Source organism: Pseudochaenichthys georgianus, chromosome 21 (assembly GCF_902827115.2).
Source record: "Pseudochaenichthys georgianus chromosome 21, fPseGeo1.2, whole genome shotgun sequence".
Classification (NCBI taxonomy): domain Eukaryota; kingdom Metazoa; phylum Chordata; class Actinopteri; order Perciformes; family Channichthyidae; genus Pseudochaenichthys; species Pseudochaenichthys georgianus.
This window is the reverse complement of record NC_047523.1, coordinates 20,348,796-20,376,342: the sequence shown is the minus strand read 5'-3', so window position 1 is coordinate 20,376,342 and position 27,547 is coordinate 20,348,796. Positions and strand designations below refer to the sequence as shown.

General features: G+C 40.9%; 1 protein-coding gene across 6 annotated transcripts; it reads right to left on the bottom strand.

Annotated features, from left to right (window-relative positions):
* Positions 1–24: 24 nt before the first annotated feature.
* slc12a8 (solute carrier family 12 member 8) lies at positions 25–27,183 on the bottom strand. 6 transcript variants are annotated; one of them, XM_034110168.2, is made up of 14 exons: positions 27,075–27,179; positions 25,069–25,182; positions 24,835–24,981; positions 23,018–23,209; positions 13,900–14,131; positions 8,524–8,637; positions 8,201–8,288; positions 7,581–7,668; positions 6,739–6,885; positions 2,902–3,496; positions 2,732–2,829; positions 2,538–2,655; positions 608–668; positions 25–338 (listed from the first exon to the last, which is right to left on the bottom strand). In XM_034110168.2, the coding sequence occupies exons 2-14, from the start codon at positions 25,165–25,167 to the stop codon at positions 170–172; spliced, it is 2,148 nt and encodes a 715-aa protein (XP_033966059.1). In that variant the 5' UTR covers positions 25,168–25,182; positions 27,075–27,179; the 3' UTR covers positions 25–169. The 6 variants fall into 6 exon arrangements, with proteins under 6 accessions (XP_033966059.1, XP_033966054.1, XP_071063144.1 ...); XM_034110169.1 differs by having other exon boundaries at positions 251–338; positions 2,560–2,655; positions 27,075–27,182; XM_034110163.2 differs by having other exon boundaries at positions 2,732–3,496; positions 27,075–27,183.
* Between the last annotated feature and the right edge of the window lie 364 nt (positions 27,184–27,547).

Below are 27,547 nucleotides of genomic sequence, written 5' to 3'. Positions count from 1 at the left end.
CAAACTAAAAACGACCAGGACATATTGTATGTAGAATGAACTCATTTTAATGAAACCTTTGTAACATGTGTGTACGTACGCTGCATGTGGCCCACACGGAATGAGGCAGGAAATGTGGTTTGAGGCTTACAGCTATGACATGAAACAGAGGCAGAGTTAAGTCAGTCAGTCAGTGGGCTGGTGGTTGCACCATTGTCTCGGTTCTTATGAAGGACGATTGGTGGTATCGGTGACGAGAGGCAAAGTCTGCATTTTCCTCCGTCAGCTGCTTGGTTTTCAGCCCGACCCCGGACAGAGAGGGGGTGACTACGATCTCATCCTGAGGGGATACTTTCCCCCTGAAAACAGGGAGAGAAATAGGCTTTAGGGACATAGGAAATGATGCATAACAGGACCAATATGTAGATCACATTTCTTAGTAATACAACAATTAATTGATTAAGGCAGGCATTTACTTTTTATTTAGTTCCTTTATAAATGATCTGGACAGATAACTTAGACATTCTTATGATGAATTGCATTTTAATGTCTTATGTGTCCTACAAGCAGTCATTCTTATAACTTGATTCTTTACTGATCATTATGTATCATAGCAACCACACAATACCTGCAAATGCTTTTCAACGACGACTTGAGCCACACGAAAAAGCTGAATCGAGCTGCAATACCTGCAAATAAATCTAAATCAAAACTTATCTGGAGAAATTAGCTCAATGGGTTGGACTAGCCTCAGTTAAACCATTAAAAACACATGCCATCACAGTCATTTAGTAAATTTAGTCATTTACATTTTCTGAGTTTATTGTGTCACAATTTGAAGTTGTAACAGTGCACAGAGGAGTGGTTACGCACAGCATCACATTGACCACCTGTGGGACAAGTGTTTAACACTTGTGGAGCTTGTGCTCAGAAACGGTGTGAGTCAGACAGCCATGACACGCTGCACTGTGGTGAGTTTATTGCACAGATGCTGCTGGGTGTCTCATCCAGCTATTCTAGAAATCCTAAGCCACAACAGCTGCCAGCCTGCCAGGCAAAAAGAGTGCAAGTGATACTCCCAGAAAAGTGCCAGGTCATTACAACTGAGCGCGGGGTGACACATGTAAATGCTTAAAAGGGTAAATAGCACATCAAGAGGTCTATTGTTGAACATAATGGGATCATCTAGAGCAGGGGTGCCCAACCTTGTTTGAACCGAGAGCTACTTTTAAAGTTGCCAGTCTGCCGAGATCTACCAGTCCAAATAGAGAGGCGTAGCCATTACTGACAGCCTGCTACCAGGTAAATACACACTTCTACTTGTATAAAACTGAGTAGTGTTGCTACAAATTAGGCTTACTAATAAGACAACTCAGATCTGAAGCGACACAGGAATCTGCTGCAAAGTGCAATAAAAAAGACAAAATTAATAGAATCAAACCCTTTTTTTGTTGCATTTAGTAGAGTATAAAAATAAATGCCTTTAAAATAGGATGCAAGCAGCACTCGTTTCTTAACCTGAATTGATAATAGTGCCCACTGCCCACCAGCCACGCCCCGACACATGGGGTCACGCCGGCTAATCACAAAGCTTTGATGCGTTCAAGTGCATTATTCTGGCACAGGAAGATTATGTTATAGGACGTTAACGATAAAACAGAATATTGTTGTTCTATTTTTAGACACATATCGCGATCGACTGGGAATCTCCCCGCGATCGACCGGTCGGGCACCCCTGATCTAGAGCTAAATATATACACAGCAAAAAACAAAAAAAAGAGGCGTAAAAGTAGGCCCCGACTTGTTTTATTTTTTTAAAGTAGCTCTCATCCTAAAAAAGGTTGGTGACCCCTGATCTATTCTAGATGATGTAAAAATCGTGATTCAGCTCTTTTTTTTTTTACATAGAGACTACTCATACTTTTATACAAGTCCTAAGACATTCAAACACTTAGAAAGCTATTCTTTTTTTTTTTTAAATTGCTTTCATTATCTGAGGTTATATTGTCAGTTAAAAGAATATCCTATTCTTCCTTAGAAAAACAAATGCTAGCCTTTACAATACATGTAACTCATGCCAGCCTGAGTCAATTGTATTTCTACAATTGGAACAGGCATATGGATTGGCTCTGGTCGGTGTAAGTTCATTGATTGCATCATATCAAACCCGAGCTGCATTGACTGTCACAATCTATCAGACACAAAATGGACTAGGCCACAAGAGCAGGCTAACATTAGCTACATGTATGTGTGCAGAGTTAAGTGCTGCCTGGTATACAGTGTCAAAAAGCTTTATTACAATCCATTATCTATTGAAGTTCTAGTCTGGCATACAAAGCTGGAAAATGCTGCACATGTGCAGGTGGTTTATATGAGAAAGACGCAGGAAATCCCCACAATATGTTAGCACAGCATTCCATCATCTTGTACTTTCCATCCATATTGCATATGCTTTTTATCTGGGACAGTCCAAATCAGGACACATGGTCTCCATGACAGGACCTCTCATCAAGTTAAGCTAAATGTGTCTAAACAGGAAATGAACTGAAGGAAATCACCTATAGGTAGTCCAGGACTCACTTTCCCGATGTAGAAGAAGAGCAGCAAGGCTAAGACTATGTTTGCTAAGGCATAAGCCCATTGAATAACAAACATAATCAATATGGAGCTCAATGCCTGAAAGAAAGAACATAATAATTAATATGATCTTATATTCTACCATAACAACAAATGAAAAAGGGTGTTTACGAACCCCGATTAGAGCGACCCAGTGGTTGCAGAATTTCGCATATAACGAATCCTGCATGGGTTTGATTTCAACGCTCTGCTGCTCCGCTTTACCTCCGGCAACTGAAAGATTAAATATAGGGTCAGGTTGCTTAAAACACACAAGACTAACACTGAACTCTATGAGCTGATCACCTGGGCTGTGATGGGGAGGGTCACCAGCTGAGTCCTGTGGCTCTTCTGCAGCCTCCTCACGTGGAGCAGAACTCATCTCCTGTACGTTCTCCTCAGGGAACATATTCCTGTTTAGGTCCAAGCCAAAGCTGTCCATCAGCATCTGCTTAGGAGTGACTGGAGCTGTTCTGCCTTTGCATCTACTGCTCAGCTCTTGCATGGAGGAGGTCTTCTCAGCCACAGCATCAACATTTGACACAGGGGGAAATATCTGGTCCATGTCCTTGGTAAACTCCAGCAGAGTGCCTTTCATCCGCTGCGGACTCTCCCCTCCACTCCCATAGCTCGGAAGAGATTCCTCGATCAGAGGCCTGGAGCTCACGGTTGACCCACGCCCGTATCTTTTGGCGGGGGATATGGTATCCCTCTTCTCTTTACTCTGAAGCTGGCAGGTCATGGCCACACTGAAGTAGGCGTAGTCGATGAAGCTGTAGGTGAGCATGAAGTTTATGGAGACGATCGGAGCCAGCACGTTGACCTGACCGATGAAAATGAAGGCCATGGTGAGCAGACTGGTCAGACAGATAGCAGCCACGGGAGTCCTGTTAGGGCCTTCCTGTGAGAGAGGGAGAGGGACACAACAATGATGTCAAACAATGAAAAAACGCAATAATAGAAACAAGAAATGTGGGGAAATGTAAACTGAGTGTCCAATGGTGGTCTGGTGGGACAGGAATAGGATTATAAGATGAGAAAATAGTTTCCTTTAGGCTTTAATTGTATTTTTGCTGTTTGTATTATTATAATGTTTTCATTATTTTGTGGTGCCTTATTTTATTTTATTTTTTATTTATCCTTTATTTATCCAGGAATGTCCCATTGAGATACAAGATCTCTTCTTCCAGGGAGTCCTGACCAACACGGCACACAACAAGTTTCAACATAAAACAAGGGCATTAAACAAAAAAAACATACAATTCAAATATAAATACAGAAGGCCATTTGTGCAGTGGCAAGAAGCATAATCACATCAGCAATAGCATCAGGTAAAACAGTTCCATGTTTCATGAAGGGCTAATCGTAGCATGCTTACAGTAGGAAGTGCCTCTAGACAAAGTTTTACTTGCAGCGTATTCCATAAAAAGGGAGCATCGTGGGAGAATGCAGCTTTACCAAGCTCTGACTGCATCAAAGGAACATTTAAAAGCATCCCATTTGCTGCTCGTCTGGTATTAAAAAAGCAAGTATAAAAGGACAGAAGTCTGGAGATATATATTTATGCATGTTAAGGAAACAATGAAAAAAAACGTTTTTTATTAAGTCAAAAAATGTTCTAGAGATGCATCTGTCACACAGGTAGTTGCTTTGTAAAAAATCAACATGCTTTGTGTCACATTCTGTACATAGGATATCGTCTTAATTCTCCAGATTGAGACACTGTAGTATTAGAACTTCAACCTTTTGCCCCAAAAACACTTAAGTATAGGCATACTAGGGACAAACAGCCACCTAGAAGGACATCTGAACTTAAAGTTATATTTGAGAAGTATAAAACCAAACCAGTAGAGTTTAGTAATTGTTTTAACATGTGATTTGCTAACCAGCTTGCTTTTACATCCCAGGTCCTAACACACAGTTGAAGGAGCACCGCTGTGCGCCTGGCGGGCCTCCAGAGCACACAGCGGAGCGGGGCCCTGCCCGCCGCCCTTCCTGCGTTTGTTCTGAAGCTTTGATTTGGGCCAAGATGTCTAGGGCCTCATTCCAGCCCGCTGAGAGAGGTCAGACACCGCTGCCACCCAGGGAAGTCTGAGGAAAACTGGGGTGGACGGGGTCAGGATGTCAACGTGACAGAGAGTGTGTGTGTGAGTGTGTGTTGTGTAACAGAAGTAAGTCTCGACTATTGGCTGTTATGCAGTCAGTAAACTCACTTCTATGGAGTGGAGTCTGCACTCTATAGTTAGGCAGTCCTGTCACTGTTTCCTGTTGAGTACACCCACCACACCCCCCTGCACATCCAGACTACACACTCATTAGCAGTGGTGGAGGAGGTACACAGATCCTCTACTTACTCTAAGTGTGTGTACTAATACTAGACTTATATACTAAAGTACAAATGACATGTCTGCATTGTTAAATTAAGTATAATCAGGAAATTAAATGTACTTGTTGTAATGTTTTAAAAGTATATTTCTAAGATCAATAAATGCACTTTGACGATTAAATTATATTGTTTTAAAAGGTTGTGCAGCCATCAATCTTCTTCAGTGTGCATCTATACTTTTGAGAGACACTGCTTCACATAGACTTCATGACTTCATGACTCTAAAACTAGGAAAATCTCACTATCCAAAATAACTGAATGCAGAGCATGAATAAAAGCATCTATGAGTTTGCTTAACAATGGCATAGTTATAATCATGAAAAGCACATTGTACCATTTCTTTATTAGTTGGTCTTTGTTTTCCGATCTATTGCATCGCAGGCCACTAACGGCCCGTCCACACTACAGCTTCGACAGCTTCAAAAACGGTTTCCAACGCGTCTGCCCATTCACTTTGAATGGGGTGACGTCACTTTTCGCTGAACTGCATTGTGGGAAGCAGAGCAGAGCTTTCCTGGCGTTTCAGGCTGCAAAAGTTGAGCAATGTTCAACTTTTGAAGCTTCTGAAGCTTTCGGTGGAAGCGTCAGCCAATCAAATCATATGCCAGTACAAGCTCTAGCCAATCAAACCGCTGCATGTGTGTCAGGGGCGGGAGATTCATGTGATTGGTTGTTGGTCGAGCTTCAGACACGCCCAGCTCCAAGCTTTTTTTGTAACGGCCCGTCCACACAGCGGCGTGCGTTGAAGCTTCCAACGCTTCTGCCCATTCACTTTGAATGGGGTGACGTCACTTTTAGCCGAACTTCATTTTGGGAAGCGACGTGGAGCGTTGCTGGCGTTGCTCGCTTCAAAAGTTGAGCAATGTTCAACTTTTGGCGCCTCGGCAGAAGCGTCCGCCAATGAAATCCCGTTTATGCAAATCTGCCAGTACAAGCGCTAGCCAATCAAACAGTGTGTATGCTGGGAGAGACCAGAGCCCTAGAGATACTATCTCTCTAGGGCTCTGGGAGAGACTACGCAGGTCATTTCCTCATATTCCAAAAAATGGAGGGACAATTCATTATGGCGGTAGTGAATCACCCGGTGCTGTATGATCAGTCTCTGTTCATCTACCGGGATACAAACCGGAGGAGCGAGGCATGGAGAGAGGTGGCAGAGACAGTGGGTGAAACTGGTAGGTTTTCGCCTGTTTGGGGAGTTTATATCCAGTTTACTTCGTTTTAACATTGCTATTGCTTTGTATGTCGGGGGCGGGAGATTCATGTGATTGGTTGTTGGTCGCGTTGCTCGAAAAAAATCCCCAAGCTTCAGATACGCCCACCTCCAAGCGTCAACGCACGCCGCTGTGTGGACGGACCGTTAGACTTTTGGCCTATTATGTGTGCAAATTAGTGCTACGACTAATATGTCCCTCAGGTAGGAAGATGTCCAAATTCCAGCCAGACACTACAGGCAAGAACATCCCCTTTTCAATGCTATTCACCTGTGATGTCTCCCCTTAGAAGTGTGGGTTTATGCTGATCTAGGAGCTGCTTACTTCGATCATCCCTTTATTGCAATCATGTAAACAGCTAACGTAAATGTGACAATTTAAAAAAGGTAACGTTTTGCTTCAAATAAGTAAACTTAATGGTGCATATAAGTACACTCTCACTAGATAATTTGCATTGACATCAGGGTGAGTGTAGCTTATATCTTTCACTGTACTGTTCATGTCCAGACATCCCTCCCTTTATGGTTCCATCCATCCACCTACCCCTCTTCCCAGGAAGGCCAGAGCGGGGATGACCCTCTCCTGGGCGATGCACTGGAGGATCCTGGGTGCTGCGTACAGGCCGCCCATGCAGGAAGCCAGGGAGGAGATGTAGAGGCCCAGCAGAAAGAGGAAGCCCACCAAGGAGACCTGGAGGAAGAAGGAAAACAAACAGAGGGTGGAAGAGGATGGGGTGGGGTCGAGAGCTCACAACAGCTACACCCAGTTCGGTTCCGCTGCAGCCAGCCCCTTGTGAAAACAATGAGAGCTAACCACTGATGAAGAAGTCAAGGATGTTAAAAAGAGTACGTGATGGGTTCAAGTTAAATCAAATATTATTGGGAGAGGAAGTTTGTACACAACAACCTTTGATCTAGAGTCTACTAAACTCTGGTAATGTGAATGTAAATAATACTGAATCACACGTCATACATTTTGACTCGTCTGTTGATTATCATAATCAGCCTTGAGGCTTCACCACCACTAACTGGCCTGCTGTGAAGCTGTGCACTCTAATCAGCTGTGGGGCATTCTGAGTATGTTCCTAACAGTGTTAGGAAAAGTGCACAGTGTGAAGTGGACTGTGTGTTAGTATGTTTCCAACATTGGACTACTTGTCAGATTGTGAAAGTGCACTTGCAAGTGGGGGTATTGGGACGGGCAAAGTATTGTTCATATACTTTAACCTGGGTTTTCAGCTTGAGTCAAGAACATTCATTTAGTCAGAACCTGAACTATAACCACGTCAACAAAGTGAGGCATCGTGGGGAATCCCCTGACCTCAGCCCTTCTGATGCCTCTCTGACGGGGCAGAATGGAAACAAAGACTGTGGGGGGGGGTTTACCTTTTCTGCTATCAAGAAGTCATAGCGCAGAGCTTCTCTGGTGCAGATGGCCCCCAGAAGGAAGACAAAGACCAGATACAGGAACCACCTGTGGGTCAGCAACAGTACATCACACAGGATTATTAACCACAGCGGCTCTCTCACTATTAATAGAGGGATTGTGTAATCAAGCAGTGTGTGATAGGGCGCACGCTTGATCTCTCCAGTGGAGATGGAAAAAATGCCCCTTTTTGATAGAAGATACCACAGAAAGGGATCTGAGAGAAACATTTGGAAAGTACCACCTAGGATGATTCTTACCTTGAGGAATAGACTCCACAAATTAAAACTATCATTGTAGTACGACATGAAGTTAACATTTATTCTGTAAGATAACCATTTTTATGTCGTGACATGTTGATCAACAGCTTCACATTTTGCCACAGCTTTCTCTGTAGCTCAGTGTTAATGATTCTACAGTTTTCAGTCTGTGCACATAGTGGTGCTAATCTTTGGTGTGTGTGTGTGTGTGTGTGTGTGTGTGTGTGTGTGTGTGTGTGTGTGTGTGTGTGTGTGTGTGTGTGTGTGTGTGTGTGTGTGTGTGTGTGTGTGTGTGTGTGTGTGTGTGTGTGTGGTCCTACGAGGTGAAGACAGCTGCCAGTGTTCCCACAGGGATGTTGTGTTCAGGCCGCTGAAGGTCTGAGCTCATGTTGAAACCTGCCATGACCCCTACAGACGCACACACACAAACCATAAACATGAATAACACATACCGTACAATACAAATGTCTTTTCACACTGCCTTTAGTTGCAAAACAAATGAAAAGTGGGACCGATTCTCGACAGTCAAAGGTCAAATAATGTGTTTCTTATACATACTGCACATATACCATGCAAAGTGTAAGTGTGTTACTGCACGTTTTCACAATATTAGATTAAAAAGAGATGATGGGGTCAGCCTCACCTGTAGCAGCAGGGAAGAAGACCCCAAACACGGTGAAGAAGCTTTCTCCTGAGGTGTAGTCTGGCATTGTGTTGCTGCTGAGCAGCCAGGGTGAATAACCAATGAAACCATGTTCTGAGGAAGAAGACAACACACAAATACTGTAATTACTGAATCTGTATTGGATTAACTGTCCAAGGTATCAACAGTACACATTTGTTAACAGAAGACATCATGTCCTTTTAAGTAACTTGCTTGATTGATCTTGAAATTAACTGGCCAATGGGCATGATATGTTTCTATAAATCGAAGAGCTTTTGGTTTTTAAACTTTTCTCGAATTCATATACATGACAGAAGATGTTTTTATTTTTTTTAAATGTCCCAAAAATACCTTCAATCAATCAATCAATCAATCAATCAACCAATCAATCAATCAATCAATCAATCAATCAATCAATCAATCTTTATTTATATAGCCCAATATCACAAAGTTACATTTGTCTCAGTGGTCTTCACAGTGTGTACAGAATATCAGTATGACAATACGACACCCTCTGTCCTTAGACCCTCACATCGTACAAGGAAAAACTTCCGGAGAAAACCCACAGTTTAAAGGGAAACATGGGAGAAACCTCAGGGAGAGCAACAGAGGAGGGATCCCTCTCCCAGGACGGACAGACGTGCAATAGATGCTGTGTGTAAATCGAAGAGATAATACATTTTTCAGCGTAGGTAGACCAAATGTTTGGAAACACCAAATGTTTGGAAATGCATGTGTCTATAATAAGAAGATGAATCCACGAGGATGTCAGCAATCCTGTGGGAGCCATCAGGGAAGTGAATGCATCCACATATTGCAGATGGTCCAGTCTCATCTGCAATATCGGTCATATATGATTGAATTGTTAAGACTGAATGCTTTAGATTTAACATAACATTCTGATAAGACAAAGGACAAACAGACAAAAAACATAACCCCCCAAATGGCCAGTGTTATAGGCTGCAGGCGGGACGCTGTATTGCATCCTGCAGCCACAGTATGATTTAGCACTGATTTAAAAGTTATCATTACGGTGGTGTTTTTATTTGCTTGACTTCATTTTCCTCCTTGTCAAGTGATTAGTGGTGAGATTTTGCACTGCACTTCTTGGAAAAGTTGAGACTGAGTGGAAATGTAAACACATCATGTCTGCCCCGGGGATTTTCCCAGGAAAGACCTACAGTGTCAGACACAACGATTTTAAAACCATATCTATGATAGGTTCTTAAAAATATTGCATTTTGCAAGTATTAGTTAGAGGTTTTATAAATGAAACTTCATGTTTATGTTCATATTTAACTTGTTATACTCCCCCAAATGTGGAGCAGCACTACCTGATCTCAGATTGTGTGACTTTAATTTGAAGCCTAAAGCATGTATTTGTAACAATAGGTAGTTTAACACTTGTGAAAGTATGCAGCCTAAGTCATGGTCAGTGAGTTCAGTGTCAGGTCTTTGTTTGTCGAACGTGCAGGAGGAGATTGTTCTGCATTGCGGGGGCCATTTAAACCACACGGGCTGAAGGGCAGGCCCATGTTACAACACCGGACATTTCCCTCTTGGTTATCTTGCGATGGGAAAGAATGTGTTCTCTCGGATTAATGACATGTTTATCCAAAAGGAAGTCGCCACCCTTTTCAGAAGCTCAGCGGCTTCCAAGTTTGTGTAAAAGAATGAGAGTGAGCAAGAGAGGGAGACAGAGGGAAGAGAGGGACTTGTTTAACACAAAAGCCAAAAACATAAGGTCTGAAAAAATCACTAACTACAAATGCACATGTTCAGCCGGAGAAGAATTTAAGGAGGCCGTAAAAACCGACAACAAATGGAACAAGGTGCCCAGACTCGTGTTCACCCTGTGACCCTGTGAGACCGCCCTCTGTCCAAACAGCCAGAACAGATCCAGGCCACTCAGGGTTCAAGTCTGCATCACCCATATTACAACATGCACTCCAGCATCCAACCATGCTTAACTCTATGACTGCTCAGTTGAGTTTGTTGGAAAACTATGAACACAAAATGCATTGCTTGGATACACTTCCAGAGTACAGTATAAACAAACTTGTTTTTCACAAACTTTGGTGCAAGTTATTTAAAATCATACAGCAAAACAAAATGCCAACTAACATGTAGACTGTAAATTCTACATGGTTAATCACATTGTTAACTATGATGAACTGATCATGCAGAAAAGCACTGTTGGAAACAAAACAAAAGCATTGCCTTGGTCGGTGTACAAACAGCAGAATATATGTAGATGGCAGTGTACATATATTTTGCACAGCAACCATTGTTTTTTTTGTTTATTTCAATGTCTGTTAGTTTATGGTAATTTGATGAAGGATACAGCCTCACTGAGATGGTTGGAAAAACTGTGAGTAAAACAACAGCTATTAGCGATTTCACTTTTTATATCTTATATTACAAGACAACTACCAGTGATGTGGGCCGACCTTAGTATGAATACAAAACATCAGTCTGCTCTAGGGAGGCCGACAGAGCAATAAAGATCTCAGAAAGCTGTGGTGACAGCAATCATATTACAGTATCATATTGTCTGAAGAACAAGTGCATATGCAGAGTGGGGCTCCTCTCTGAACTCAGCATTCCTCTGATGCAGACAGGAATGTGTAGTCAGATTTCACGAGGCCTCTCCCACACTGACCAGTATAAAGTGTTGTGCACAGAGCGCAGAGGTGGGGCAGGTCCCACTGGGATGATTGAGAGCTATATATTATAGAGTTGGATGGTGGGGAGATGGTGTGGCGTTCTCTGGGGGAGCAACAGGCCTCAGATCCGGCCTTCTCTCTTTGTCATTTTCCAAAAATGTGGGTGAGCCTGGGTAACACCCTAAACCCCAGATCATAGCAGCACATTACGACTTCCTGTTCTGTTGGGAATAGGCTGCAACTAAAGGGACTGGGTGAGGTTGGATTGCATGTGTGCACCACATTCAGAAGGATTTGTGGTTGAGTTATTCTGCTGCAGAGACAATGTGTTGGCAGTGTAACTAACCAAGCTAAATCATTTACGACACAAATACTACAATTGTGAAATGAATGCTCCTCCCATCAGGGACGATAAAGCACTATTTTTAAAGTCCACCTGTCTCAGTGCTGCAGGAAGGACTTGTCATTATCAGTCCCTTAACAGATCCTTAAGGCGGGGAAATGTGGAAGCGAGGTCAGCCTACAGGTTAAAGTTCATGTTCATACAACACCCCTAAAGACTTCTACACATGAGCTTCACATGTTCAAAAATAATGACCAAGAGCTTTTGACAGAATAAGGTATGAGGTCTACTGGTTGAAATTTCACGACCCATCCAAATAACAAAAATGTTGATTTTTCTAGCTGTTGATGCTCACAAACCCTAGTAATATAGTATTTTCCTTCAAATGTATTTGCTGTTGATGTTCAAAAGCCACAAAATCAGGGAAATATAATCCTTGACACAAAATGAAAATGTCTGTAAAATGTAAAATAAACACTAAAAAGGCCAGGGTGAAATCTTCAAGCACCTCATATTTGTCTGCCACAATCCCAACACTAAATGTATTATATTTAAAAATAGAAAATGTTCAAGTTAAGGAAGCTGAAACCACTGAAGGTTTGGGCTTTTTGCTTGAAAAACACCTTTAAACCACTCATCTATTAATTGTCTAATCATAAAGCCATTAATTATACTATTTCAGATCATGAACACAGACATTTTTTTGAAAGCAACATTTGCTAACAAGCCAGTATCCCAGCGTGCTGTTGATATATAAGGTCAATTGGAAAACATGAAATGAATGGGAGTGATGTACCACAGTGAACATAAGTGGACGTCTTATCAAACTGTGACCACATGATTTTGGTGGTGGCTCCTTTTCTTCAGGACGGGCCTCCAGATTCAGTGAGGGCAGCCAATCTGGGCTGTTTCATCCAGCTAGGGGACCTGCTGGTGCTCTACCAGCCATGAGGTCACCACAACTCACACAGAAGCTCTTAATTGGAAAAACCTGGAAAAACCATTATGCCTGCTACTCCCTCAAAACTTCTGCAAACCAGCCTACTGTAATACTGTATGAAGACGGCTGGAGGTTGGGAGTGGTGGACAAGTTCAGGTTAGGGGTCCTTGTGGTTTGCTATAGGAAAAGGCAACACAATAGGACTAAATATTATTATTTTTAATTTTTTTTTAATCGTGTGCACTTTAGATAACCTTTTTCAGTTTCTGCTTGTATCCAAGTAATAGGGTCTATTTTATGTCCTATTCATAAAAAAACAGGATTAACTCCTGGAACACTTTTCTCTTCCCACTGGACAGGACGTTGATAATCAGTGAGAACAGGAAATGTGGGGAAGGACTTCCTGACGGCCAGCAAAAGAATACAATCTACTCAAAAAGGCAACATTTCCTCACCACAAAAGAAAAAAAGAAGGAAAAAAAGTATTCTCAGTAAACACACTGCCGGTCTTAGAGTTTGCTCAGGCTTCACGAAAACAGCACTATCTATGTTCTAACTAAAGCAAGAAGCCTCTGAAGGCAGGGAAAGTATCTTTGGAGAAAACGAGTAAACTGACAAAACTGGGTAAAATCTGTATCAAAAAGATTTGAACTCAAACACCATCCTTCTAAGAAAATGATAAATGATACTACAGCTACACCTGCTGGCCTCAACAGGTCACTGCCACTCACCACTCAAGTGAACAAACAGTCATTGTTCCCCAATATTTCCAGCAGGCTTTGGAGGTTGAGCAAAATTATCAACATCTCTCCATAACATGACTTGACTCATATTTTTTCAAACAGTAAAAATGCTGTGGAAACTATAAAACAAGGAGCTAAGAGGAATTTGACATCAACTAAAAAAATATGCGTTTGAATTGATATGATTATTTTACTTATGTGTATGCTGTTCTTTCCAAAGAATTCTTGCTAACCTGAATGTGTGTAGCCTTTGGAGCACTATTGTTTCTTCATCGCTCCCTAAACAGACAATTCATCAACCTTTCTGCAGTAGACATTTAAACATGTTATGCCAGAAAAACACAGTGGAACTAATAACATTAAACTTCCTAATTGACTTAAATAGCAATGTGTTTTCCCTGATATGGTAACTGCTGTTGAGATTTTTCAATGGTATTTTCTGAAGACTTGGCTACTCGGTTAATGATGTTAACATGTCCTGGAAGTGCTTCTGATTGTAAGTGTCTACTACATGATTAATTGTAGCATGGCTAAATAATGCTTCAAAGGCTCTTATATAAATAATATTAGAAGACACAAAACATGGATACTGATTTAACCTTCTCACGATCTCCGTTAGCTTTTCACTTTACCCTTCTAATGTGAATATATCCACATCCCTACCTGGGTCAAGGTGCGTGAAGGTGCCGATCACAAAGTCCAGTGTGGAGACGGCCAGCACGGCCAGCAGCAGCAGCTGGAGGCGAACGATCCACTTGACACCGGCCAGGTTGATTCCCAGCAGTGCCAGCAGCACTACCGCTGACATGCCGCGCACCGCCCACTGACTCTGCAGACCCAGCAGCTCCGCCACTGACTCGGAGAAACCTGTGATGTACATGGCTCCAGCTACGCACTGCAAGATGGGACGCAGCATGAGAGATAAGAGAGCATAAGAACATGTCACCATCTAGGCTTTTCAAAATAGGACTAATAAATACCAACACATAATGGAAATGCAAGAAAGAGATGGGCACATTTGTAGAGCTCATATGGGAATGATCAATGGTCAACCCGTTTTGGCAAAGCATGTTGGAATTCTTAGAGGCATGGGTAAGGCAAGGCAAGTTTATTTATATAGCACATTTCAACACAAGGCAATTCAAAGTACTTACAAAAATGAAAGACATTAATAGCATTAAGAAACATATTATAAAATGATATCTAAAAAGCAATGACATCAAATGGCATTTAAAAACACTCATTTCAAAGCAAAGATACATGAATCACAGTTACAGTGCAATGTGAGATACACACATCTGAACAAACCCCCCTTTGGAAAATTATAATCTGACCCCATGGTACCTTTTAGTTTTCGCCGAAACTATTCCTCTTTTTTATTTTTAAATGCACATAGTTAAGATTACCTTGTCTTTCTATGACTTTTTTGGTATCCTCCGTGAACCAGGGTCTTGAAACCAAAACTAATTGCTGTACCCCACGGTACCTTTTTAGTTTTCACCAAAACTATTTCTCTTTTCTTTAAAGGGATAGTGGAAATCCGCGAATTTTGGGTTTAACTTATGTATTTTTATTAAAAATAAGCATAATAAACCATTTTTTTTAATTTCATGCGCCTAGTTTCATTTTATTTTCAATTTTACTGCTCCCGACCACGCCTTCTCAATGAAACGAAATACTTCGGGAATTTTCGGGTGATGACGAAAACAAAGGAAGACGGGCACAAACATTGGACGAGGCACGAGTATTTTATTATGTTTTCTGGCAGATTTAATGCATCATTAGCCTGTACCATTGTGTACAACGCCATTTATTGCCTGTCGATTAGGCGACCGGAGGCCTCGTCATCCGATAATCCGGTACACAGTGTCGAATGTGTACACTACAGTCATCATATAGACATGATAGACTAACAGTACTGTGAGTACAGCCTACACTTGACAGGCAGCCTGGCTAGCCTAGGATTAGGACCATACTACGTCAAAAGACCGATTGGCTCCAGCTGTATATCATGCTAGTATACAATTTATTTAAATGTATTCATGTAATTAATGCCCATAAGGCTGTTACATATACAATAATAAATGTGACAAGATAATTTATGTGAACCTGACCCTGGTATGTTATGAAATGTACCCTACATGCAGTCATCCTCGGGCATAGCCATAGGCCTACAGTGCATGCATGCCAACTTTTGCAATATATAATATAGCGCCTCGCGTGAGCTATGCTTAGGGACCTACCAGTCAAGATTATTTGTGCGTAGGGGTGCATCATCTGGCACCTGGTCCTGGTCATCCTCGCCATTGCCCATGCCGTGAACTAACTCCATCACCTCGGGCTCGAACAAATAAGGACGTAATGGTCCATCGTCTGGCTCAATATTCTCACCATCGTCGCTTACTGAACCGGATTCAGATTCAGTTCCTAAAACTACATTTTCGCAGGAAAGCCGAGAGGATGTTTCTGACTCGCTATCATCACTGGATACCTCGTACAATCCTTCTTCTTTGTCTGGTATATTTGCCCTTCCACGTTCATTCTGCATAGACGCCATGGTTTGTTATTGTTTCGTCTTCCTGAGTTTTCCTCACTTCCGGTTTGGCTGAATCGATCATTTCGTTTCTAAAAAATTCGGGGAAGCTGCAATAAAGTGCTTCTAACATGCGTAAGGCAATTATTATATTTTTTTAATCAGGTGTGATTGTTTTGGTACGTAATTATGCTTGTATATAAGTTAAAACGAAACTATTTGGGGTTCAATTTCAACTATCCCTTTAAATACACATTAGCTAAGTTTAAGTTGTCTTTTCTAGGACTTTTTTGGTGTCCTCCACAAACCACGGTCTTGAAGACCTGTGAAGACACCATTACAGCAGTCGAGTCTCCTGAAGATAAAAGCATGGACAAGTTTTTCCAAATCCTGCTGTGACATTAGTCTTTTTATCCTAGATATATTCTTTAGGTGATAGTAGGCTGATTTAGTAACTGTTTTAATGTGACTGTTGAAACTCAGCTCAGAGCCCATGGGTGTTTCTCAATCGCGAGGATGCTGGCTTGGTAGTCGCGTACTTCCAAGTCACTTCCTTCAGAAACTAAGCAAGTATGCTTCCAAGCCACGGCTTCGGAAAACGAAGAAGAATGGAACAGGCTAACAAGTGTGCCACTCTCTCTAACGGTTTCAACATAAACTGTACCGAAAATAAATACCTCACGATGTCTATCTAATTATGAACTTGCTTTACTTTCACGGAACACATTTTTGGTGATAACAAACAAATGTAACAAAGTAACATATTTACCAACACATGTTCTACGCCAATATACTTACATTGAAATGTGTGCTGCGTCGGTTCAGAAATTCTCCGCAAGGGTTTTTGAAATTGGTCCGTGCGCAAAGCATTGTGGGGATTTTATGGACGCGAAGTCTACCCATGTGCAGCCTCGAAATTTCCCCCAAACCAAGGACGCGGCCTCGGTGGAATTCCAAGAATGCTGGAGATTGGAACAGTCCTTCGGCGGCACTCGATGACGTAGCATCCTTGAAATCTTGGCTTGGAAGCCAGAATCCTCGAGATTGAGAAACGGCCCATGACTACACCTAGATTTCTGGCTCTCTGTTGTTTTGAACATTCCAGACTGAAGCTCAGCGCTAACTTGTATATGTTCTACCTTGGCTCCAAAAACCATTACCTCAGTTGTATCTTTGTTTAATTGGAGAAAGTTCTGACACATCCAGTCATTGATTTGTTCAATGCACTTACTCAGTGTTTTAATTGGAGAATAGTCTCCTGGTGAAATGGTTATGTAAATCTGTGTGTCATCCGCATACCGACTGTATGGTAACTTATTTTGTTGTTTTTCAATATCTGAGCCAGTGGTAGCATGTAGATGTTAAAGAGAAGAGGCCCCAAGATGGAGCCTTGAGGAACCCACATGTCATATTTGTCAACTCAGATGTGTATTTACCTATAGAAACAAAGTTGTTTCTGTCCTTTAAGTAGGGTTCAAACCAATTTAGAACTGTAGCCGAAAGTCCCACCCAGTTTTCTAGTCGGTCTCGTAATATGTTGTGGTCAACAGTGTCAAACACAGCACTGAGATCTAATAATACTAACACTGAAGTTCTGCCACGGTCTGTGTTTAAGTGGATGTCATTGAAGACCTTTACAAGAGCAGTCTCAGTGCTGTGGTTTGGTCGAAAGCCTGACTGGAACACATTGAAACAGTTATTTAAATGCAAGAAATTACTCAACTGTTGAAAAACAACTTTTTCAATGATTTTACCTAGAAATGGCAGGTTTGATATGGGCCTGTAATTGTTCATTACTGAAGCATCTAGATTATTCTTTTTTAAGAGCGGTTTGATGACTGCAGTTTTAAGGGCACCTGAGTGAAGAGACTTGTTTACTATATGAAGTAGATCTGAGGCCATGCAATGAAAAACATTTTTGAAAAATCCTGTTGGAATAATATCAAGGCAGCAGGAGGAAGATTTCAGAAATTGTATAATGTCCTCCAGGTTTTTATCATTAATCTGATGGAATTGTGTCATGGTGTTTGAATTGATTTGAAGTGGACACAGGGACAAAACATTTGCTGCACCTGATGCAGAGGCACTGACTGCTTGTCTAATTTTCTGAATTTTGTCAGTGAAGAAGGAGACAAATTCATTGCAGGCCCTGGTGGATAGAAATTCAGAGGCTACTGACACTGGGGGGTTTGTTAGTCTGTCAACGGTAGCAAACAAGGCACGTGCGTTGTTTTTGGCAATGATGTCAGAGAAGAAAGACTGTCGTGCAATTTTCAATTCTAAATTATAAAAGCCAAGTCTCTCTTTATCGATTTAAAAATGAACCTGGAGATTTGTTTTTTTCGCCACCTGCGTTCAGCTTTTCGACACTCTCTTTTTTCTGTTTTCACGCTCATGGCCTTTCTCCATGGAGATATTTTCTTGCCAGTCACTTCCTTTACCTTAGTTGGAGCAATGGAATCTATAATCTTTTTAATTTTGGAATTAAAATGATCTACTAGCTTATTTACTGAGATGTTAGTAGGGGCAAGTATGGAAGAAAAATTCTGAGTAAACATTTCCCTAGTATTTTCAGTTAAATATCATTTTGATGTTACCTCTTTTTGTGAACAGAAATAGAGCTCTCAAAGAAAACACAGGAATGATCAGAGAGTGCAACATCAGTCACCACAACCTTAGAGATATTTAGACCCTTTGAGATGATTAAGTCCAGAGTGTGCCCCTTATTGTGCGTGGGCTCCGTCACATGCTGAGTCAGTCCATAGTTATCAAGAACACAAAACAGTTCTTTAGCCCCACTGTCATGGGGGTTGTCAACATGGATGTTAAAATCACCAACAATGACTAGACGGTCAAAGTCAATACACACTATAGACAGCAGTTCAGTAAAGTCATCAAAAAAGCTTGCACAGTATTTGGGTGGTCTATAGATATTTAGGAACAGAGCTCGAGGGGAGCATTGCAGCTGAAAGGCCACATATTCAAAAGAAGCAAAGTTGCCATAAAATGTCTTCCTGCATTGAAGGGAATCATTGAGCAACTCCACCTCCTTTCTTATGCATTCTTTCCTGACTCATAAAACTAAAGTTGGGAGGTGTTGATTCGATAAGAACAGCTGCACTGTTATTTTGTTCAATCCAAGTTTCCTTTAAAACATAACATCGAGATTGTGCTCAGTGATAAAATCAATGATTAAAAACGTTTTTCCTGCCAATGACCTGACATTTAAAGGAATGGTATGCTCATGACACTCATTTTTTAAAAATTATCATCCGATAAAACAGACCAGTCTCTGCCAGTCTCTCTCTTTTTTTTTTTAATCCGATGACATTATCAGTGTTTTTAAACTGATTATATACCGAAATAACATCAACACTGTGGGCGCCGCCATTTCCCGGACGTGACGTAATCCATGCGTTTGGTTTTCGAAGACACGTTGATCTCCATGTTATTTACTGTAGTTTCTCTATTCAAATATGCCTCACTGTATCGCGAAATATTGCCATAATTCGGATAGGAACAATCCACGGAATGCTCGGTTCCATCTGTTGCCAAAAGGTAAGCATAAGAAGTACATTCGGAGGCAGTGGCTAGCGAAATGTGGCCGGCCCGAACCGAGAGATTTACAGGCTCATGTATGCAGCGAACATTTCAAATTTCCGGACGACTACTCTGAGAGTATGATCAAACATAACATGGGATTTAAAGAACAACCATTACTCAATGGAGATGCAGTACCATCGGTCTTTCTGGTGTCATCACCGACCAGGACACCAGTTCGGCCAGTAGAGAAATCGCCCTCTGCAAGTGTGAAGCGACGGAGGAGCAGAAGTAGTGCTCGGAGTAAGAATAAGGTATGTTATAGCGCATTTCCATTGCAGCGGCTAGCCCCGTTTTAACATCCAGGCCAGGACAGTTTTTGGTGGCCTTTCCATATAGCGTAGTACCGGCTAGTGTGTATTTCCCCCCAGTTTTTCCGGCCCCATAAAATCGTGATTCTATGGCCAGGGACAACGAAGCTGAGTATGCTAAACTAGAGAGGGAATCGCTAGCAAGGGTGGTACTACATGCATACATATAGTATCTTATATCATCTTCCCATTATACACACATGCATTTCCAAACATTTGGACTACCTATGTTGCAAATGTATTATCTTTTCAATTTACACACGGCATCTATTGCACGTCTGTCCGTCCTGGGAGAGGGATCCCTCCTCTGTTGCTCTCCCTGAGGTTTCTCCCATGTTCCCTTTAAACTGTGGGTTTTCTTCGGAAGTTTTTCCTTGTACGATGTGAGGGTCTAAGGACAGTGGGTGTCGTATTGTCATACTGATATGTATGGATGAATTCCCCCATCCAATCTCTTCACATTGGTCAAAACTTGTTCCTCTGCTGACGAGTCCGAACTGAAATACTCCACCATATTTCCGTGTGTTGACAAAGTGAACGCATGGATGACGTCACGACCATCACGTGACTACTGAAAATGGCAAACATGGCGGCGGCCAGACGGAATATACAGGTCTTGATAAAAAAGAGCTATAAAATCATTATTTACCGGGGAATATCGCTGATTTCTTCAGGGTATGGTTTAAACATAACGTTTCACTAAATACTGAAGTTTTGATTAATTATCTAATGAGTGGACCATTCCTTTAATAAAGCTAGTTTAAGTTTGTTAAATACACTATCAGTCAGATTTTTTAAACTCACACAAACGTTCGAGCGCTTCCGTTTCTAAGCTGATTCACCGATCTCAATCTATTACCTATCAACACAGATAATGGCAAAGCTACTGGCAGGCAGGGCCCCGGCATGTCCTGGAAAGAGTTGAGAGTGCCATACGCCCTTGAGCCTGGACCCAGCACATATCAGTAAGAGTTTGCTGCATTTTGTACACACACATTCTTATCAGGCTTTGGTGACAGCAGATGGTATCTTGAAGAGGGGGGAGGTGGTTGACGTAGGCACGGTGATGAAGACGGGGGAGATGGTGCGCGTCTCTGTGGGCGTCGTTGAGGGGCGGAGGTAAATGACATGCTGCCCACCCTGCGTATCGCCTTAATGCGGTCATTGAACTCCAGGAAGGAATTGGTGCCATCCTGTATCTCCTTCATGTGATCTCCAGGAGGGTGGGCGAGGGTGAGTAGAGAGAGCTGTGGGGTGAAGGAAGAGTATCCTCAAAGGTGATAGGGAGGGTGAAGGGCGGTGGAGACTCCTCCATTTGTCTCATAGGTTTCCCATAATCAAGACATTCCTCAGGCGGGTGCAGTGATACAGCTTCAAGGTTTTCTGAGCGATGTGTTGTGTCTTTCTCTTGTTTTGATTCCTCTAGTTGCTTGTCCTTGGCAAAGGGAACAGATTGATGATGCAGACAGTTGAATATGTTAGAGATAAACAATTTCACTCCTAACTTGTTCAGGCAAACTCCATCTGTCTTAAAAAGATGTCTGCAGTCCCAGAAAAAGTTACAATTGTCAATAAAATTGACAGAATGGTCAGTACAGGCAGTTGAAAGCCATGTGTTTAGTGCAAACAATCTGCTGAATCTCTCCACTCCTCTTCTGACTGGCGGTAGAGTGCCACTGATGAACACCTCCGCATTTAGAGAGCTGACCGTTTCCAACAAACATTTAAAGTCTTTTTTCAGCACTTCTGACTGTTGTTTCACAACATAATTTGTTCCAATGTGCAGTACCACATTTTTTACAGTCGGATGTTCAGCCCCAATATGCAGGATCTTCTCAGCCAAGTCAGAGACCATATCCTTGGGAAAACAGAGTACTTTGGTGTTGTTCTTACGACACAGACTTGTTACATCTCTTACAGCAGAGTCACCCACAATCAGAGTTTCAGGCCCAGTCGTTAGCTTTTCCTCTAGCCTTTTATTTTTGGAGTAGCTATTGGTCCTTACCCTGCTGTGTGAAGAGGACAGGTTATCCAGGTCATCAGAAAGAGCTCTCCGGTTCTGGGGTCAGCGGAGTGTATCTGTTCTGGATTGGCACAGTTGGTGGTTTAGGAGGATTGTTTGTAGTTCTCCCTTTAGCAGCTGTTCACGGCTGTTTCCTAGTATGAATAGGGGTTGAAGAGGCGCTCTTCCTGGGTGATAACAATGCAGGCCGGTCGCATCACAAATTTCAGAGCGCTGGGCTCTGCCTGTTATTTGTCCTTCCAAATCCCATGGAAATTAAATGTTACTCTTCAGCCTTGCACCCAGAGAGTTCCAGGGAGGACTACCACTTGTAGATATTACCCAGTACACAGCCCTCCTGCTCCTTGGAATCCTTGTAGCTGCTAACTAGCATGCCCTTTTCCATTCTTTTGCAACACTGGTAAAGTGGTGTCATTCCAACATAGTCCATTCACTTCCAAGTTAAATTCCAACCGCTGCATTTTCATTTCCAACACGGCCATCTTCTGTAGAAGTTTGTGGAAGTCATCTGTAGAGAACGGAGGCATTTTGCTGCTAACTAGCTAAATAGCATGCAGTACCAGGCTTTAGCTGTTGCTAGGCCACGCTACTGTAAGGCTGAGGTCGTCGTAAAAATATTGAAATATGTCTGAAACCCTCCATCTATTTACGAAGAGTAAGTGTCCCAGTGATAAGTTAATATCCAGGAGCCACTGCTCGAAGTTATCAGAAAAGAAAAATAGGAAAATCAGCATAAAAAAAGTAAGCAGAGGCAGGAGCAAGCAGAAAAGCGTCTGCTTTAGAAATGTTTCATTAAAACTTTCTTTCTTAGGAATATACTTTCCATTATCCCCACGTTTATGCCTATTAAAACAGATAGTTTTAATGGCTGGGATAACCTCAGCTGCCAGAATTATATTGAGACACTGGAAATTACCCACAATCCCAACATTTAACGAATGGAAGACTCTGATGAGTGAAACAGCATCATATGAGGTTATGTTGGCAAGAATCAGGGGTAGAGGACCTGTGGTTCTAGGAAGTTGGGATGACTTTGTGGAATACCTGACCTCTAACTGGTAGCCTGACTGTTATTCTAATCAAGCATCATTTGTTGTTATTATTTTATGATCGCTGTAGTGTCTGATTGGTAATCTTACACCTTTGTATTTTTCTTTTAACCAGGTACACTTAACTAATATGTTTTGTAGCCTGACCTTCCTCTTTGCTGTACCATGTGAGCTATGTACCATGTATGTTCATAAATAAAAACTTTAATAACAAAAAGAACATGTACCACAGCTCACATCTAATTGGTCTGGATATGTTTCTCACCTGTCCAAAGATGTAGAGGAGCCCTACTGTGCCCCCGACCCGGCCACCCAGGACGGTGGAGATCATGGAGTAGACTCCTCCACCGCCAACACCGCAGTGCTCACACACTCCGATCCCCGACATCACCACCACTAAGGCAAACAGCACGACCATGGAGACCAGGAACATCCCGAGCAGCACGCCTGTGTTCCCCTGGATGATGATGATGATGATGGAGACAAGATGACACAAAATACTATCCCATGTGAAAGTGTTGCACATCTGCAGCATGTAACTCATTAACAGCTTTAAATACAAAATATTTGTACTAAAAAAATCTAGTTACTGTATATAGTCTTTTACTTTAAAATATATTTGTATTGGGGTCTAAAACCAATGAATGAGCAATGCAATCAAGGGAATCTTATCCTTAAAACTCTGGATAATTATTACTTTTTAAAAACATACAGTTAATTGCATATTTATCTTTGCAAGTACAGAATGATGAGGCCAGCACTGCAATTCATGAATAAATCTTCTGGGGGATCAAAAAAAACTTAATCTGCAGCTTTAAATTAAAATATTTATTTTATAATAAAGAACCAAAGCACACTTAGTAAATAATTCAAGCATGCTTGTATCATATTCTCAAATATTTATTCCGTTAATGTCTCTGCACATTTTTCTCATTAACCAAAATAATTAGTCAATCTTTTGCTTTTAATGTAACGCTCCTGTGTTCAAGCTGTAGGTAAATGTGTGCAAAAATCATTATGTCTTATCTAGGAGAAACTGGAAAGAAAATTGTTACCCGCATGATATTTGCTTTAAACTCTCTCACACTATTATTTGCAGAGTTAAAACCATATGGTTAGATTTCTGCTTTAGTATAATGGAAAACTAAGGATGATAAATGATGTTCATGTTTGGAAGACATTCACACTTCACTTTCGCACAATAAGTAGTGAAAGAAGCAAGTAATTTATGAGGAGATTCCTCTCACTCACACTCAAGTTACCGTTTTTCTCACATGACAAACTATGTTTAAGCTGTCAAGTGTAACTCAAATGAATGTAGTAATTAAGATCAAAGAGTCTCTGTGCTGAATCCGGAGATGACACATGCACATTAAAGTGTTTGGGATCATCTGATGCAGTGACACACACTTAATGATGGTTGCAGCTAAAAACTCAAATCAAACAGCCTTAACAGAGCTAGAAAGATACATGTAAAGTAGAGCCAAGCCCAAGCTTGAGTCTACAGATTATAAAAGGGAAAATATAAAAATAATTGGTCTTCCAATTGCCACACATAGTTCATTTCTAATTTGAAAAGTCACTATTTATTTGCTCTTCGAAAGCACCTGATTGCACCAGTTGTGCACACTAAACACTTCCAAATGCATTTCAATATAATAATATTGAAAGGGAATTCCTTTAGGGAAGACCATACAAAAAAAAGCTTACTGAAGGGTTCAATCTTTGGGCAGATTCTTTATTGTTTTCAAAAGATAAAAGTAAAAGAAGGAATTTGGAGGTGGGTGGTTGCTCCAATGGACAACACTCCCAACATATTACCGATTCATACTTAAAGAAGGTAATCTCTTTTACATTAAGCTGAGGGCAAACTTCATCACTAGATGCAGCTCTAAGAGAACAATAACATTCAGCATACATTCACAAAATGTATGGACTATGGTTAAGATAAAATAAAAAAATGTGTTGTTTTTCTGTTGATTAATAAACAAGAAAAATGTGTGTGTGTAGTCAAGCTGTGATTATTTCCTAATATGTAATATAGATAGAAGAACCAAAAGACAAGAAGGAAACAATACTAACCACAAGGAAGCCGGTACGTAGGAATAGCACCACACCAAAGATGTTGATCATGCAGGTGGTAAATACTCCATCCCAGGTACCGAAGAGCACTGGCTCCCACACAAACAGCTTGATCCTCCACCAGGGCTGACTGGACAGCTGCAAGCCCTGCCGAAGACAAACAACAGTCACAGAACTGGCTGGTTTAGTTATCCCAAAATCAACAAGTCAATATAATATTTGAGGAGCAAATACCTGTGCATCTTCATGAAACAGATCATGGATATGTGAGTTGGTGTCAGTAACTCCCCCCTTCAACAGGTCTGCCCTGTCTCCCTCCGGCAGGGTTTCCATTACAACGATTACAACCTATACATGTGAATAGCTGTGGTAAACTTCAACAGGTGGGCTGTTTTCTTTAAATTAAGCATAGGTGTAATATCACAACATGAAGAAACTCGATTAGGATTTGAATATATTTCAGACAGCTTATTGTTAGAATTCATTAAGTGACCACAGCACATTACTTATGGACATGAGTTTTTGTTGAAACTGAAATTGGTCCCACCTGTCATGGTTAAACAACAGGTGCAGCACGCGGACACCCGGATACACCTGGGTGTGCTCGTGACAATAGGATCCAGACACTATAGCTAATTCAGTAATTAGCTAGAAATAAGCTAGCTAAAAATAAACAAGATTAAGACCACAGGCCGCAATTTACGGTGAAATACTAGAAAGTATATGGGTCATTCTACAGAAAAGGTGGAATCTGGGTGATACAAATCTGCTGAAATATATTCCTTCTAAAAACATCTAAAACCTGTTAAATAGCAATAACTAACTCTTAACTTGATGAATCCACAACAAGTAGAGCCTAAAATATTTTTATTATTTTTATACAAAGCTTATTTGTATAGGAATGTCACTGGTGTTACGTGTTACCAGGAAGAAGAGTAACACCAGTGACGGTAACACCAGTGACAATTTGGAGAAAACACTACCATTTTAACAAAATGGCTGCAATTTGTCAGACCAAATATGGCTTCAGTCAAAATCAAAATCGTTTAACTCTTCAATACAATACATTTTCCCATTAAAATGTTCACCCCTATGCAATGAGTAACACTAATGACAGACTTGAAAGACGCATGTAAAATTTGAAGATAAAATGACACCTTTAACAAACAAAGTAAGAAGTATCTGACTTTCCTTATGTCTGTCCGTGTCCACTGCACTGTCTCAAATGATCTCTTGTTACAGGAGGCACTTCAGAGACAGTACATTACTTCAAAATAAAAGCGTTTTGTGTAGCAGTAACACCAATGACGTAATTTTGGGTGACTGACATATATTTGATATTATTAATAATAATTTGCGTTTTTTTTTTACCATTTCAGTGTTATATTTAATGCTTGTAATGTTATGTAAATATAAATTAGATTTATTTATTGAAAATATGATGTATGATCAAAATGACAATTTCCTTGAACTTGACATTTTTGACATTAAATAAATTGCAATTTACGTATAAAAATATTTTTTATTTAGTACCATTGCAAAGACAATCTCTATTTATTCAACATAATGAATGTGAGTATTAGGTCAACGTCATGTATTTTGGTGTCTGCAAAAGTAAGTGACAGCACTTCCACCTTTTCTGTAGAATGACCAACAGCATTGGCATCAAACAGCGGAAAATATTGTATTATAACAGTCTTAACTTACTTTTTTTTGTTTAGCTAAACAACCGTTTTTCTTTGCTAAATATATCTTGGGGGAACCTTACTAGTCGTCAGCAAAGAGAGATCGTCATATTAAAACAAAATTAAAAACACATTTTTCAATGTAATGTTTCATGGTGGCCAAATGGAAAATTAAATGGAAATAAAAAGTAAAAAAAAAATGCTCCAGGTTCTGAGTCACTATTTTTAGTGTTAAATGAGACAAAGACAAAAACGTAACTATGTGGCCAGACCATAGACTGTGTATGTGTATATATATATATATATATGGCCAGACAGTAAAACACAACGACTATCTCTTAAATGTTAATGTTGGTGAGTTTAAGCCTTTAATTGAGCAGCAAGCATTCAGTAAAGAAATGTATTACATTTGTATTTTTTACATTAGGGCGTGATTCATGGAGTTTCTCAGCTAACGTTAAACTCAACAGCTGGCTAAACCTACCTTTCAGAGTCCCTTATCTTTCCATGCTAAAAAAGAGGAATAGTTAGTTATCAACATACAAATCGACATACCAGTTCATTGTTCCTCAGAGATGTCTCCAGTCAGTGTAAACAGGACTCCCAGCTCCTCCTGCTGTTAGTGTTTGGTGTGAAAACGAATCACAGGCTTCTGGTAACTTTTGATAGCCTACCTCCCAGGGCGTGTTGCTGCTTCCAGGATCCTGTGTTAGTTTTGGCAAGCCCTTCAGCATGTTGACTAATGATTAAATAAGTGAAATGCAGGTGCCACTCAATATCCTTAGCATTTTATTTCAGTGGAATTATTCCCTAAAACCTGATTTGGACACTTGATTTGGGGAAAGGAGATTATGGTTTTAGGCCTACATGTTGTTAGGAATATTTCTACCGGTCTACATGTAAATAACAGACAATAAATCATTCATGTTTATATTTTTGGAGTTAACAAATGAGGGCTATGTTTATCAAGTGAAAGTGTCCAGAATAAAGAAATTGGATTTAACAGGTAGCAACATTGGTGATTTTAC

Coding starts and splice junctions, on each gene's coding strand:
- slc12a8 (XM_034110163.2), bottom strand. CDS start 25,167: ATGGAAACCCTGCCGGAGGGAGACAGGGCAGACCTGTTGAAGGGGGGA. Junction 7,669..8,200: donor CTGGCAGCTGTCTTCACCTC/GTAGGACCACAC, acceptor GCTGACCCACAG/GTGGTTCCTGTATCTGGTCT. Junction 339..607: donor TCGTTGAAAAGCATTTGCAG/GTATTGTGTGGT, acceptor CCCTGTTTTCAG/GGGGAAAGTATCCCCTCAGG.